Below are 16,156 nucleotides of genomic sequence, written 5' to 3' on the forward strand. Positions count from 1 at the left end.
TACGGTACGCCAGCACCCTCTAGCTCTGTTGACATGTCATGGGCGTACTCGCCCCCGGTGCGAACGAGTAACGACCCGGACGCCGGGGCATTGATCGGTCGGGTCGATCCATCCCTGCCGCAGCGCCACCGCCCACCGGTCACCGGGCGGGGGGCCGGAGGGGCTGGCAGGCCCCGCCGCCACTCGGCCGCGCGACACGCACCGGCGCGCACGTACGCGGCCCGTGACATCCAGCCGCCCATTACCTAGCCGCCCGTATCCAGCCGCACTGCCGCGCTCAGCGTCGCAGCGCCCGCCCGCCAGGGCGGCCCCCTGGCCCCGTGAGCCGCCGCGCGCGTACGACCCCGCGAGCTTCCGGCCGGCGGCACTGCAGTGCAGCGGCCTGCACGAGCGGTGTACGCGCCGCGGCGCCGGGCCGCCGGCCGTGCCGTCGCAGTGGGTTGGGTACTTGTACTTGGGTGGGCGGGACGCACGCGGGCCTCGATGCGACAGGCCGGGCCAGCGCTGGCGCCGGGTACGTATTCCGGTGGCATGGCAACAGCGCATCCGCCACCGCCTGCGGCGTCGTGATCCGCGCCGGCGGGCGCGCCGATGCGTATATGCGCGGCCCCCGCGTGGGAGACTGTTCCGACGGGGTCACATGCATAACCCCGCCCCGGCCCGGCTTTTGACCGCCCGATCTCGCGCGCCGTCGATGCGTCGCACGTCCAACTCCTCGGCGGGCGCCGGGGCTCACTGGCTCAGAGACATGCCCGTGCCCGCGTGGCTAGGCCTGGTGGCCGCTGCTGCTGCTGCCGCGATGCCCTGGCGCCGCGGCAGAGCTTTCGTTCGATCTCCCTTCCCTCCGGTCTTGGTGTGATGTAAAAGGCCCGCAACAGTCGCTCGTCAGAGCAAGTATTATGGCCGGCGAAGAGCTGGCTGAATCCTCGTTGGCGGAGAGAGAAAAGAAGAGAGAGAGTGTAGCGAGCGTTTCGCCAGACGGCGGCTTGAAGCGGGCGCATACACGGGCGCTGCACTTCTATTGGTTGCTCAGCTGCAGGTTCCCTCCTCATTGGATGCGGATGCTGCTGTAAAATTGTCAGAGGCTGCTTCTGCATTAACTGCTAGCCACGGTGGAGCTCATTTCGCCGGCAAGCAGGCGACCTTATAATTCTTGCTCTCATTGCTACATATGACGCGGCCTGCCCTGGCTCGCTCGCTCGATCGTTATCGTTGCCAGTTCCCAGGACACCGGCAGAGGCATCGTCCTCGGCTGCTTCTGTCTCGGGCCTCGGCGCTGGCAGCCGCTAGCCTGCTCCATTGATTGGCCTTGGTTGGTTCTATCGCGCACACTTCCCGAAAAAAAAATCTCATATACATATATGCATAATGTGTTAAATAAAGTATATTTGTAAAATCTTTTTAGAAATGGATGTAACTTTTCACGACGAATCTAATGGCGGTAATTAATCGATGATTTGCTACAGTGATACTACAGTACATTCCTCTAATCGTGCGGTCAAAAATCTCATTAGATTATTCAGAGTCACTAGCGCGAGGTTCTGAAGTTGATTTTGTAAACTGAGTTTATTTGACACCGTAATTAACGGTCAGAGTAACAAGAGCACAAAACCAAACAAAGCCATTCTCCCTACGGATTGTTGCTGCTGGCTGGCACGGGCACTGCTCCGGTAGATAGCGTGAACAGTGCGGGAGCGGCGCGTGCTCCGGGATAAGTGCGAGGCCGGGATCGCAGCGGCCAGCGGGTCTGCTTCGACCAGTCGGTCCGTCGCGTCGAGCCTGACCGGCCACTGCGCGCGCCACCGCATCCACAGCGCCTCGGTCCAGCGGCGTACTGCCCCTGTGCCATGCCATGCCATCAGCTTTCTTCCACCTACCTAGAGCTAAGCTAGCGCATGCAAAGCTTTGTGTCTCCAAGCCACGGCTTCGACATTGGCATTGGCAATTGGCCCCAAATAATCGACCAGGCAAAGGCAAAGGCAAATCAGCCAGTGGCAAGTGAATCTGATCCTATAAATCCTAGCCCTGCCCTGCCTCCCCTAGCTGAGCTCCTGCACATTGCCGTCCCAGTAGCACAGCCTGGTAGCCAGTTCAGTTCCGCATCTCGGCGTGACGCCTCGCCCTGCCCTTTAAGACCCGCACTGTGGCCTCGCTGCGGACCATGCTTCGCCACTGCACCGGCAGCAGCCACCAGAGCGTCGCAGCCGCCCCGGGCACCATGGCGTCCACCACCTTCTCGCTCTTCTTCCCGCCGCCCGAGGCCCAGTGGCCGGCGGCGGACGAGGCCGCCGCGTTCGACGACGACCGCAGCTCCATCACCACCTCGCCATCGTCCCCGTCCTCCGCGTCGTCCGCGGGCTCCGTCGACTGCACGCTCTCGCTCGGGACGCCCTCGTCGCGCCGCGCCGCCGCCGCAGCGGCAGCCGCCGACCGCGCGGAGCTGGCCAAGCGCGCCGCGCTGCCGGCGTACCCGTCCGCGTCGGCGTCGCCCGTGTCGTGGGACGCTGCTGCCGATCAGTCCTACTACTGCTGCCAGGCCAGCAAGACCGGCGCGGCCAAGGTCGCCGCGGCGCGAGCCGAGCACGACCCGCTGCTCATGGACCGCCGCTGCGCCAACTGCGGCACCTCGTCGACGCCGCTCTGGAGGAACGGGCCTCGCGGGCCCAAGGTATGCATGCATTCACCTCCACTTGCAAACACCTGCCACTTTCCTAGCGTTGGTCCCTTCCAGTTGCCACACCTACTGATTCTGACAGAGTTTGATGTTCTCCTCAAATACTACATTAATCATTAGGAAATACAGTAGTAAAACTATAAAGCATTGTAGCAAGGGATCAAGAACAAGTCAGTGCGAGCGTGACAACATACTGGAATCGCATCGCGACGTCACCTGTCACGTGAGCACGGCGTGATCTAGCGTCGTGTCCGTCTCTGTCCAGTGACACTTTTGACGCCCTGTTGAAACCAGCGCAGTCTTCCATATATGCCAAGCCGTACGCTCTCTGGTCGTCGCATCCATGAGCATGACGTTTGCCTGATCTCTCTCTCCCGTGCAGTCCCTGTGCAACGCCTGCGGCATCAGGTTCAAGAAGGAGGAGCGGCGCGCGGCGGCGACGGCGGCCATGGACCCTCATCAGGGCGCGTACGGCTACGCCGCACAGCGGGCGCAGTACGGGTACGGGCCGGCCGGGAAGCAGGCGCCCGGCGCCGTGCCCTGCTACGGCGAGGGGGCGTTCCCGTGCGGCGGCGGCGACGTCGCGGACGCCGCCGAGGCGCCGTTCCTCGCGTGGCGGCTGAACGTTGTCGCGCCGGCTCCGGCGCCGGCGCCCGCGTTCGCGGTCTGGCCGGAGCGGGCGGGCTTGTTCCAGTACAACTAGCGAGGGGTGTGGAGTAATCGGGAGGAGCGGAGCCGCCTCGGTGGGGTGCAACGGTTCTTTTTGGGGGGCGTTTTGTTGCACGGTTGCACGCGGACGCGGCTGGACTTGGCAATTTGTAGGGTGTGGAAAGTTTGTAGGGTGTGGCACAGTGGGTCAGTGGAGGCACTTAGCTGTTCTGTTCATCGATAAATTTAGCTGATCGGATTAACTAGCATGCCCTGCTCTTTTCACCAACCTGTCGTTAAAAGGGGTTCCAAAATTCGAATTACGAGCGATGTAATCTGTCCAGTACGCACGAACGCAGGGCTCATCATCATCAAGTAGAACGAATAATTCAAAGATGTCCGGACGCATTGATCTCATATCGTCGTCATCTACATAGGAAAGGCCACTGGCGTTATGACCGGCCCATGTACATGTCAACGACGTACTCAAGCCCATATATTGCTTTTCAGTTTGGATCCATGGGCTGGCCTGTATTTCGTATCACCTCACACACCTGCCTAAAGCTCGAGTTCTCCATGAAGAGCTTGTCACTGTCTCCATGCACTTCTACAGCATTGTCAGCAGCCAGCATCCCAAAGGAAGATGATCGACGTCGCTGCTGTGTTACTTTTGTTATTAAGTGAAAAGACAGAGTGACCCGCGGTTGGACAAAAGCGAATCTGCCGCTTACCAGGGAAATCTCAGTATAGATTTGGAGGGAAAAAAGTCCTTTCTGCCTCTCTCAACTTTGGACCGAATCCGTCTTTTCTCCCTAGACCACAAAACCGGTTATTTAGACTCCTCAAACTTCCGAAACCGTTCGTACGACCTCCTTTGAGCGGTTTCAGGGTGACGTGGCAGCGGTTTTCTCTTTTTCTTTTATATTTATTTTGACTAAATTTTTAAAAAATCATATTAAATCACAAAAAAATCATAAAATAGAAAATCCAATTTTGTTAGACTCCACATGAGTAGATCTACACAGTGAACATATTATATGGTATAATTTAGTATAAATTTTTTGTTGTAATTTTATATATATATACTTTTCTGTAATTAATTTATAGATACAGTTTCCGTTGTCTAATTATGGTAAAATTTTACAGTTTCCGTTGTCCAATTATGGTAAAATTTTTATAGTGTGCTAATCATTATGTGGTGGAGCTGTAGTAAAAATGTTATAATTATGGGATCATGTATGACTGAGATATAGATTTATCTATATAAACTTAGATAAATTTAGACGAATCAATAGATAAAGTTAGGTAAATCTATATCTTAGTCATACATGATTCTATAATCATAAAAAATTTTACTACAGCTCCACCATATAAAGATTAGCCCACCATAAAAATTTCACCATAATTAGACAACAGAAACTGTATCTATAAATTAATTACAGAAAAGTATATATATATAAAATTACAGCAAAAAATTTATACTAAAGTATACTATATAATATATTCACTGCATAGATCTACTCATGTGGAGTTCAACAAAATTGGATTTTCTATTTTATGATTTTTTTTATAATTTAATATGATTTTTCAAAGATTCAGTAAAAATAAATATAAAAGAAAAAGAGAAAACTGCTGCCACATCACCCTGAAACCGCTCAAAGTTGGTCGCGCGAACGGTTTCGGAAGTTCGAGGAGTCTAAATAACTGGTTTTGTGATCTAGGGAGAAAAAACGAATTCGGTCCAAAGTTGAGGGAGACGGAAATGACTTTTTCCATTTGGAGGTGAAGGTTATAACTTCTGACATGATTTAGTGCAATGCCCCACGGCTCAAATGATTTTATACAGACTATGAAGAACCGCAAAAATCATCGAGTTTTGTATTGAAACCCACGAATCAGAGTTTTCGACGAGTTTTGGCCTTTTGGGATGCTGCCCTGGAGAGGGGCTCATGATTCAGCAAGCATGAACTGGGTGTCTTTTTTATTTTTATATTTTTGGAAAACATTTTTTACAGAAATATATTTTCAATATCACAATTTACAGTTTTGTACCCCTACCGCCCGGCAGGGGGCGGCAGGGACTTATATGTAAATTAAAAAAAAATTATTTGCGCGGAAGCCCTCGGCGGGAGCCTGCCGCCCCTCTTGCAAAATGGGCCATTAGATGTGGTTTAAGATATTTTGGATAGAAATAAAAAGCATTAGTAAAGTATATGAATATGAAAAGTATAAGTTAGCAATTCATACACATACGCAAATGAGAAAGAAATAGGTGATGTCTGAGAACGAAATAAGTATAACATGACGACATGTCCATAAAAAAAATACGGAAACAGCTAGGAGCACCTCCTAACCACCCCGGCCACCCCGGCCATGTCGACATCTTTTACGCTGAGCGTGGACGTGGTCTGTAGAGTAGGTGTGCCGCTCTGGAGGCCCTACGTCTCTACCTGGACGTCCGGTGGCCATAGGTGTCTGGAAGGTAGGATCGGCCTGCTGGTTAGGTGTAGAAAATAACCGACTCCAATCTTCGAAGTTCGCCTCAAAGGTATCCTGTGTGGGCCCTATACCGTAGCAATTAAGATATCTTAATCATCGTCTTATAAGTCATATATTTGGGTATATATTCATCATACGTACCTGGTGGTGGTGGATACGAGGAATGACCCATATCAGGAAGCTGGTGGTGCGATCCTGTAAACCGTTCAAATTATTTAAAATATTCATAGAAATAAGAAGCACATGATAAATTCGGGCTACAGATTAGGTATTTACCTTGCGTTCCTTCTGCTGTCGCCGTAGGGTAATACGAAGAAGATCCAGCATCATATAACTGTTGTGATCCTATATGTAAATACAAAAGGAATTAGACTTCATACCACAATTAATTGAAATTAAGATATTGACTATATGTCTACCGAAAGGTCGTGGTGGTGCCTGTGTTGGTTGAAATGACATCCCTGCAGCTGGTGCCATGGTACTAAACTGAGTCCCTCCGTGAGGTTGGTAAGGTGGGTGTGCATCACCTGTATGGACTGAGAATTAATTATTGGCTTCAAAGTAGAAAGTTAGTAAGTATCCTCACGTATCTGGATAATGCTGCTGTGTGGGACCACAAGAAAACGAGGTCGAGGCTTGAGACGAACCGTACGAGTCATCGTACGATGTCCGGCTACCAAAGGCTTCAAGCATGGAATGAGCTCTTTGTGAAACTCGGGTCCAGGCCGACTCTTGCTCATTCCTATCCATCATAGATCCCGCTCGAATCCTCATCAAATTCTCCCTGGCATCTACGTCCATCAACCTGCACATTTCAAACTGCAAGCAAGAAAAAGAAAGGCATTAACACTGTAATCCAAAGTATTTGAAAAGCGATGATAACTTTGACTCACCGCCCCAGCTAATGCCTCATCCCTATGTCGTGCGTACCCATCCTGTGCTGTCGCAACATGCGGCTGTGGTTGCATGTCAGCATATATCAAGCGGCAACGAGTCTGAGGCTGGTACCAGCTCAGGTACGCCCTGTACGAAGCCTCCGTGTGTGCAGGGGTCGCAAGCGCCACGTTCTCCTCTGCCTGGTCCCAGCCATCGACCCAAGGCTGCACCCTTGTCACCCACATGTTGGAGAAGGATTGCCCAGTCCTCGATAAACTAAATATTGAAAACAATTTAGTCAAATATGATTAGTTAACTATAGAATGCATAGTCACTGAAATAGTATATGAATTGTTACCTGTGGTCATGGCGTTCGACCCGATCCAATGCTGACGGCACATGATACAACTGCCTTTGACCGAACTGTCTCCTGACTCTGTCCGAGCAGTGAGCCTCAATGTAAACGTCGTACACCAATGCTGTAGTTGTCATCCAAAAGGCCTGGTCCTGAAAGCAATCCGAAGATATCCCGATCGGTGCACGAGTGTTTATAGCCAACTCGGAGTAGGGCTCCCACACAACGTCTTCAGGTGTCAACCGATCAAACTCAGCCACAAATTCAGGATAGGACCAACGAGACTGTACGTGGGCCCACTCTTCTGCTCAAAATTAATAATAATATGTACAAATAAGAAATACAAAGAGGATAAAACAAAGCAACAGAATTGCCAACAGAATAGTACGAAGTAGCAATCATTTCCGTACCTGACGAGCGTACCAGAGGGTCCCCATGGTAGGCCTATCGTCCTCGGTGTCACCGTACATATCCAGCTCATACGGTGAGTGGTCGACAAGCGGGCGACCAATTGCTATCTTCTCGTACGACCAAAGCTGTAGCAGAATTGGACATCCTGTAAGAATTGCATTGTGCTTATTTTGCACCAATGCCTTGCAGAGGCCACGGTACGTGGCTGCAAGTACCGCTGCACCCCAACTGTATTGAGGCATTTCCTCCACAGCTGCCTCTGCGATCTCCAGTGCGTAAGGCACAAGCACCCTATCCACATAGGCCCCGTGTGAGTTGTTGAACATTATGTATCCAAACAACCACAACAGGTATGCCTCAAGGGATCGAGTGACGCTATCATCATCAGCATCATGTGCCAAATTGTCGGGCTGCATAGAAAAGATGAACATTTATGAGTACGAGATCAATTATAAAATAAAACCATAACTGCACTAGTCAAAAGCATAACTCTAACACTAATCGTAACAAAACAAGGTGTGTACCTGGAACTGGAGGATCCATGCCTTGGCATGGCCTGTTGCTTTTGGGTGCTCTTCTACATCAATCGCGATGTCAATATTTGCAAAACGCTCTTCTAGGTCGTCCAACCACGTAGGCGGGACGACACGAGGCCCTACGGCATCCCCACTGATAGGAAGACCCAGCAGCATCGCAACGTCCTGTAGGGTCGGTGTCATCTCCCCACAAGGGAGGTGGAAGGTGTTTGTCTCAGGCCTCCATCTATCAACCAGAGCCGTCATTAGGGACCTGTCCAGCTTTACGGAACCACTCTCAGCAAGACGACCTATAGTAAGAAGACCAGCCTCACTCAACCTGAAAAATAGAACGATCAAAGGTAAGTACATTATGTACAAAACGTATACGAAACAAGCGTATTCTTAGAAACATAATCCGACGACATATCACCTGGGCACCCATCGTGGGTCAACAGGAATAAACTCCGCTGGTGGACGTGAACGCAGCACGTTAAGTTTCACGCGCTGAACCACTGCAAGGAAGGACCGGTGCGACGAGTCTATGACTCCGTCAAGTAGAGCTGGCGTATCTTCGGCCATACCTAACACAAAAAATATAAGTTTTCTGCATTTTCTACAATTTTATGCATTTTTCTACAATTTATCTTAAATTTTCATAAACTTTTCTAACATTTTCTTGCATTTCCTACAATTTTTGTACAATATATTTTTATAAATATATTTTTCTAACATTTTCTAAATTTTTCTGCATTTTCTACAATTTATCTTAAATTTTCATAAACTTTTCTAACATTTTCGTGCATTTCCTACAATTTTTTATAATATATTTTCATAAATATATTTTTCTAACATTTTCTAAATTTTTCTGCATTTTCTACAATTTATCTGAATGTTTCATATACTTTTCTAACATTTTCTACAATTTCTGACTGTTTCTCCAAATTTTTTCTCGTATTAAACAACTAATCAATACCACAAAATTTGTTGGTAAACCTAATTGGTTTTTCTAAAAACTAATCTTAATTCTACCTAAATTATATTAAAAACATTACTTAAATCGCTAAAATATCATTACTGCTGTATACACTAATTATATAATTAAACATACAAAAAATTTAGATCGAGAAAGTTGAGAAATATTTATTACCTGCGGTTAGGATCCAAAATCCGGCAGGACTTCGCCGTTACAACTCCCTCCCTCACCCCTCCTCTCTCCCTCCCGCTCTCTGGATGTCGTGGGAAGCAAATGAGGGGGGGGGGAGAGAAACCTTTTATACAGTATGGGGGAGCCTGCCGCCCCCCTGCCGCCCTGCAGGGGGGCGGCAGGCTCCCGCCGAGGGCTTCCGCGCAAATAATTTTTTTTAATTTACATATAATTCCCTGCCGCCCTCCTGCCGGGCGGTAGGGGTACAAAACTGTAAATTGTGATAATGAAAATATATTTCTGTAATTTTTTTTCCAAAAATATAATAAAAAACGCCATGAACTGGTCCACATCCAGTAGTAGCGCATTAGGCTCCTAGCCGTTTGCTCGTAATTGTAGTTGTAGGCCGGGTTGGGCTGGGTTCCATCGTTTTGCGATTGGCTTTTCAGTTTGGATCACGGGGCGACCTGTATCACGCACTTGGGCTCGATTTCCACAGGAACAGCAGCCATTGCTGAAGCTTGGAAGGGATCAACATGTTTAGTTTTCCCGTTTTGGAACTTTGAAAGAGAAACTTTTCACATTTAAAATATTAAATATATACTAATTACAAAACTAATTACAGAACTCACCTGTAAAATACAAGATGAATCTAATAAGTCTAATTAATTCGGCATTAGCACATGTTTAATGTAATTTTACTGTAACAATTTAGTGTCTAATCATAACCTAATTAGGTTTATTAGATTCGTCTCGCAATTTACCGTCCATTTGTATAATGTGATTTTTTGACTATATTTAATACACTATGCAGGCGATTTATAAAAAAAATTGGAATTTTGAAGTTTAGATCTAAACAAGATCCAGTTTCCATCTGCGTGGAACGACTTGTTTCCATCCCTATGCGCAGGCAGCCGCTGAATTCCAGTTGCTCAGAGCCGGCCACGGCGGCGGTGATACAGTTGACTTGCGAAAGCTCCCTAAATAATTACACGGACCCCCATAAAATGGATCAACCACAATCCGATTATTTTTGATAAACCCCCTAATCAAGATCTGGTTATTTTCAGAATACCCCTAAAGTGGATCGTGATTATTTTTATAAACCCCCTAAAAGAAAAACTGTTTTTTCGAGCGGCCCTCCCCTCCGGCTCCGGCAACGACCGCCTCGTTGTCACTAGAACTCAATGTGCGGCGTTGCCGCGCCCTTGGGAGTCGGACCAGTGTTTTTCTTGTAAGCTAATTGTCTATCTAATGTTTTCTGTTAACATAATCGTGCCACACTTATTTTGTAATATTAGCATTTAGATGTGCATCAATTAATACAATATATACAAAAGTGATCCATGTGAGATTTTCACGTGCATTACTTGTAACAAGATAAGAAATTTTGGTATGTGCCTTACTACTCCTTGTTTTGTTTTGCTTGCCCTCTAAATTAGCTTAGCCAAGACATAGTATGGAGATGCATACCCGTCGTCTATTGCATGTCTCTGTTGTTTTGACTACATGATCGAGACTCGAGAGAAGTACCTGAAAACATTGTTGAGAGTATCCCAAAATTTCTAAAGGAAGAAATGTTACTACAAATTCAGCAGACATATCAAATTACAATCTTCGGAAAGGGTATCAAATCCTCATGCAACATTTGCATAAGAAGTTGTTATATTATAGATATTATAGGGATCAGCCATCCATAAAGTCATGGGTATCAGGGTATGCCTACTTGTGAAAGTATTATAACACCTACAATGAAATTTCAATTGAGAATATAGAGAAGCTCTGTTGTACAACGTGTAAATCTACAGAAAGATCAATATGTTTGGAAGTCACAATCTAAAGATAAACCAGTAAGTCTCAAATCAGATATATGAATCGTATAGGACAACTTGGAATAATCGTGTTAACAGAGGTGAATACCTATTAGATTTTGAGCTAAATAGCAAACAGTAGTAGAGCTGCATGCAGTACTGCTTCTCCTTGATTTTATATGCAAATCTTCAGATAAACCAATAGTCTCAAATCAGATATATGAATCGTGTTAAAGGAGGTGAATACCTATCAGGTTTTGAGCTAAATATCAAATAGTAATAGAAGCTGCATGCAGTACTCCTTGATTTTATATGCAATCACGACCACTCGTTTCAGTAAATTAAATCAGCGAGAGGAGGGGGGAGGGGGTGCCGGTGTGGAGATAAACGTGTGCCGTGGGCCGCAGCTGGTGGAGCGTGGCCTCTCGTCATCCCGGCGGCCGCTAGATGGAGGCTGGAGCAAGTAGCGTGGCAGGCTGGCAGCGAGCCGCAGAGGGACACGACGAAGGCTCTGGAACATTGGCTGCGTGGCCGTCTGATCAACATCCAGTAACTGAGATAAAAGGGCGACGTGGCCCAATGTGTGGCCAGATTCTCTGGTGCAGATTTGGTTCGGTAGAGATCCGCTGAGGCCGCTGAGGGAGGACGCGCTGCCGGCTCGACGCTCATCCATTCGCCATCTGCTCACAGCTCATCCGTTCACAACTGCTTCCCTCTTCGTTTCTTGCTCCTGCAGTAGCACTGGACCCCAACTCCCCAAGAAGCAAGCCCTCGCCGGTCCTGCTCCTACAGCAGCACCGAACCCCAAGAAGCAAGCCCGTGAGACACACACATCTACCATTCTGCTGTTATGTTCAGTCAAAATGTCAAATGCAATGTACTGTGTGAATCTGACTCATAAATTTGTTGCTAGTAGCTACCGGTGTTTGGTGGTGATGTGATATTGGTGATGAACTTGTATATGACGTGGGATGCTGATCGATCATCCTGTTTTTAATCATTACTGTGAGTTTTGTTATTTGTTGCTAAGCGCCTATCGGGTGGGTGTGGATTACCCGTCGGGTAAGGTTTACCCGCTCGGGTGCGGGTGTGGGAAGGATCTTCTACCCGCAGGTGCGGGTTATCCGATGGGTAGATTTTTTTATGGGTGTGGGTATGGAATAGTAATACTGTACTTGGCGGACATGTACCTGTTGCCATCTCCTATGTGCACCGTCGGTACGGTCTATCCATGCGTTGTTTTGCACATATGGTGGACTGACATGCGGAGCGAGGCGAACCGGCGGGGCTAGTTGTCGGCACCGCATTCTTCTCTTCGGATCTTCCTCATGCCACACGACGGCGGCGCGAGCGGGCCGCCATTCTCTCCAAGGCCGGTCGGCGTCGCCGCTCTCTTCATGGCCGGTCGTGGCACAGCTCGACAGCTCGCTCGATCTGTGCGTGCGAGGGAGCCCGCGGCCATGTCGAGGGAGACTCGGAAGCGGGGCCGTGGAGAGCGGCAGCGGCACACGAAGAGCTCGCAGGTCTCGCTCAGAAGATTCTAGAAAGGCTGCATGCTTCTGCGCAACTCGTAGCAGTCGGCCTCTGCGACCCTTCTTTGCAGGCAGAGGCAGCCCACATGACCATGCGCTGACGGGCCATGGGACGATACTTCTCGAAACTCGAAATTCCTTGAAACTGAGGCAACAGCAGCTTGTTAATTGACGGTTGAGATAAACCTTGCTTCAGATCTGATGGTGGAAAAAAAAAAGAGATGACGTGGCCCAATGCCTGCTTGAGAAGGGGGTGCAACTTTCGTACTTGTTAAAGATGAACTCACCTGCGCTCAGTTGAAGTAAGATATGTTTCCATAGCCCTGTAAGCATCGTGCACCACCGTAAAATTCATGGGAAAAGTCTATTTTTCAATCTTAAACTATCACAATCATCCGATTTGGATCCTTAAACTATGAAACCAGACATTCTATATCTCCAACTACCAAAACCGTACGAAAAACAATCCTGACTTCAACCTAAGACGATTTTGCTATAATATAATTTTGAAATTTCTAGAATTTTACACTTCTTTCAATTAAATAATAGAGAAAGCATAGTTAATATTATTAAAAATCATGATATTTTTCTGGAAGGTAGCATTAGAGACGATAAATCTATTTTGGTTAGATGTGCTACTTTAGACACAAAGAAATTTGAATTATAAAATGTTTAAAATGGATAAAATTCAAAATTCCTTAAATTTTTAGACTTGTTCTTTCAAAAAAATAAATTTTTAGACTTGCTTAACATTTGCTAAAAAATACATTAAAAACATGACAATTCGCAACTACGAGAGGAGGAGAGAGGAGAACCCGGAGAGGTGCATGGATGGGCGCTACCGGGAGAAGCGTGCGCCAAAGGCACCTGCCCGCCCACCCCCAAAGCCCCAAACCCTAGGCGAGCCGTGAGTAGGTCGGGGAGGCGAACAAGGCCTCCGATTGGGTGCTGGACCGCCGGGACGGACGGACGGTGGGCCTGCGGGTGGTTGCGGGCTTCTACTTTAGCCTAGTAGATTTTACAAACCAATCCCACATGAGCCTGCTTCTAAAATGCAGTCACCTGCACATGCTTGCTAACACATTGGCCTTATTTGATTGGTTCTAGTAATCCTAGAATATGGTTCTCGAGAAAAAAATCTCACATGTATGAAGTACTAAATGAAGTTTATTTGTAAATTTTTTTTAGGAATTGGTATAACTTTTCGCGACGAATCTAATGACGATAATTAATTGATGATTGACTACAGTGATGCTACAGCAACCATTCTCTAATCACATAGTCAAAGATCTCATTAAATTCTTCAGAGTTCCTAGTGTAGGAGTTCTGGAGTTGATTTTGTAAACTGACTTTATTTGACATCTCTAATTAGTGGTCAAACCCCGTTCTAGAATCTCTAGAACACAAACGCCATTTTCGCAGGGCAAGCCTAGCAAGCTGGCACGCCCGCCTGCGCCTGCCTGCATCTTGATGTATTTGAAACACCGTCCACCCCATGTTAATTTCACTTTTAAATTTACGCTACCGCAATTCATGTTTGGCACGAAATTTCGCAGGACATTTCGTATTTCCAATCCCCGTTTCCATGATCTGTCTCCAGATTCCCCCCGCGTCTCAGTCGCCGGCAGATGGGTGGGAGCGCCGGGGAAGACGGTGTTTGAAACACCGACCACCCCCTCACCTCACGGAAGCTGGAGCAGGCTCTGCTTGCGAATTCGCGACGATCACTCCAGTTCGGGTCGCTCTCCGCGTGGAAAATGGCTTGCGGGACTCAGCGCCCTCACATGGATGGCGGAATTGTGGACGCCGAGGCCCGAGGATCGCGGCGACCCTGCCGGCGCCGGCAGGGCTCGTCACGGGCTGAGCGCGCCATCCGTCACGGCGCCACTGGAGCAGCACCTCGCGCGGCCTTTTCTTCGCCCAGGTGGCAGCGTCGCGGCCGTCCGTCCGTTCGCTGGCGGGGGCAGATTCGCCGCATCTGTCGCCGGTGCAACTTGCTTGGCCGGAGACAGACAGCGCCGGGCGCGGGCAGTGGCCTGCGCTTGCGCCTAGCCCAAGAAGGGTTTGTTGCGAATGGTGTGCGCGCGCGCGCAGGCGCAGCTGTTTCGGTGCAGATCCTCTGCTCCTGTCAGACACGGAACAGGAGACGGCGGCCAGCCATGGCGTCGCCGAGCGTCACGTGGTTGCTGCGCAGAGCCAGCCACTGGGCATTGGTGCATCGCGTGAGAGATGAGGAGATGCATGTTTGTTCTGGAATGTTCCGGAAACCCGAAGGGCGAAGGAGACAGAAGCTGCAACGCAGCCGATGGAATCGGGGGCGCGATCCGGCAGCAGGCGGGAGCAGGAGCCCCGTGAACAAGAGGGCCGGGCCGCTCCGCCCGGCGCCCCAGCCGCCAATCATGTCTGCCTCCCTGACTGTTTAGTGGCCAATCAGGCAGCTCCAAGGCTCCAAAAGGATCCATCAGGTAAGGGGCGGTTACGTGCATTGACACTGCCTACTAAGCCAGGAGCTAACGGCTGACGGCACTTGATTCTGACGAAGAGACTAGGTCGAGCGGATACTCTCGATCCCTGGAACATGGAGGCACTCAGAATTCTCAGATCTCAAAAGGTCTCCGGAGCCTAACGAAGCATGCATTTCAGCGACGATTTTCTGAACTAGCGATCGCGTCATCGCCCCACTGCGCTCCAAGTCTCCAACCCAGTGCCAATCTGAAAAGAGCTCGCGATCCCAGCTAATCTGGAGACACGCGTGGGCTCCGATTTCTGCAGCCGACGCCGCGCGTTCGTCGGGCACGCACGTTTTGCGCCAGAGACACCGAGACGGATTGGATAGCGATCGCCCCCGCAGAGAAAAGGAAACCGAACGGGTGGAAGCTACGGGAGGCAGCAAGGGCAGGGCGTCGAGTGGTGGTGGCCAGCGCCCGGGACCGGGAGGGAGGGCGGCCGAGCCGGTCATTTGGTGGGTGGGTGGGTGGGTGGTTGATGGGTGTCATTGCCGTTTCTCGCCGGGTCCCCGTCGCCGTCCCGGTGGACCTTGCTGCTCTGCTATTATCATCTCGCCCTCGCGCGCGCCCGTGACCGGGGAGGGCGAAGAGGCCGGCAGCTAGCTCGCCACTTGTGAAGTCGTGAGCTTGTGATTGCAAGCTTGTAATGTTGCGCCACTTGTGTAATGCCGTCTCATAAGAAATCGTGCCGCAACCTCCCAACTGTATAATGCACCACCTACCAGGCTACCACGTGTTACATTTAGCTTGCATCTAGGTTCGGTTCGGTTTGGTTTCAACCACACGGTCGCCACCTGACAGCAATGGCAGCTCCGGACATTCCAGATGTAACGTGCTGCAAGAAGTTCAGCTTCTCTGTGATATAAACTAATACTTCTACTCCCCTTCAAAAAAAGGGTAATACTTCTACTCATGTAGTCAAGTGATTGTTCAGTAGTCTGTTGGAAAGAAACAATGGGCAAATGTTGTCACTTAAATCGGGCCACACATTACCAGTTTGGCTAAATTTACCAAATCTGATGGCCACCTGTGTTGGCCCTGGGAGACCTTGTCAGCGTGCTTCCACAACTCCAGAACTCCTCCCCTTGGGACCCCGGCCAATCACTGTCTGAGCTTGGTCTTTGCAATCATACAACGACCTGCTCGCCTGTATAATGTGTACAGCTAATAGAAACACCATA

At 49.2% G+C, this 16,156-nt stretch overlaps 1 protein-coding gene across 1 annotated transcript; it reads left to right on the top strand.

Moving 5' to 3' along the window:
* The first annotated feature begins 2,081 nt into the window (after positions 1-2,081).
* On the top strand, positions 2,082-3,710 carry LOC120667416 (GATA transcription factor 15-like). Its single transcript, XM_039947497.1, has 2 exons — positions 2,082-2,668; positions 3,057-3,710. The coding sequence occupies exons 1-2, from the start codon at positions 2,162-2,164 to the stop codon at positions 3,375-3,377; spliced, it is 828 nt and encodes a 275-aa protein (XP_039803431.1). The 5' UTR covers positions 2,082-2,161; the 3' UTR covers positions 3,378-3,710.
* The last annotated feature ends 12,446 nt before the right edge of the window (positions 3,711-16,156 follow it).

The sequence above is a fragment of the Panicum virgatum genome, chromosome 3N, assembly GCF_016808335.1.
Source record: "Panicum virgatum strain AP13 chromosome 3N, P.virgatum_v5, whole genome shotgun sequence".
Lineage (NCBI taxonomy): Eukaryota > Viridiplantae > Streptophyta > Magnoliopsida > Poales > Poaceae > Panicum > Panicum virgatum.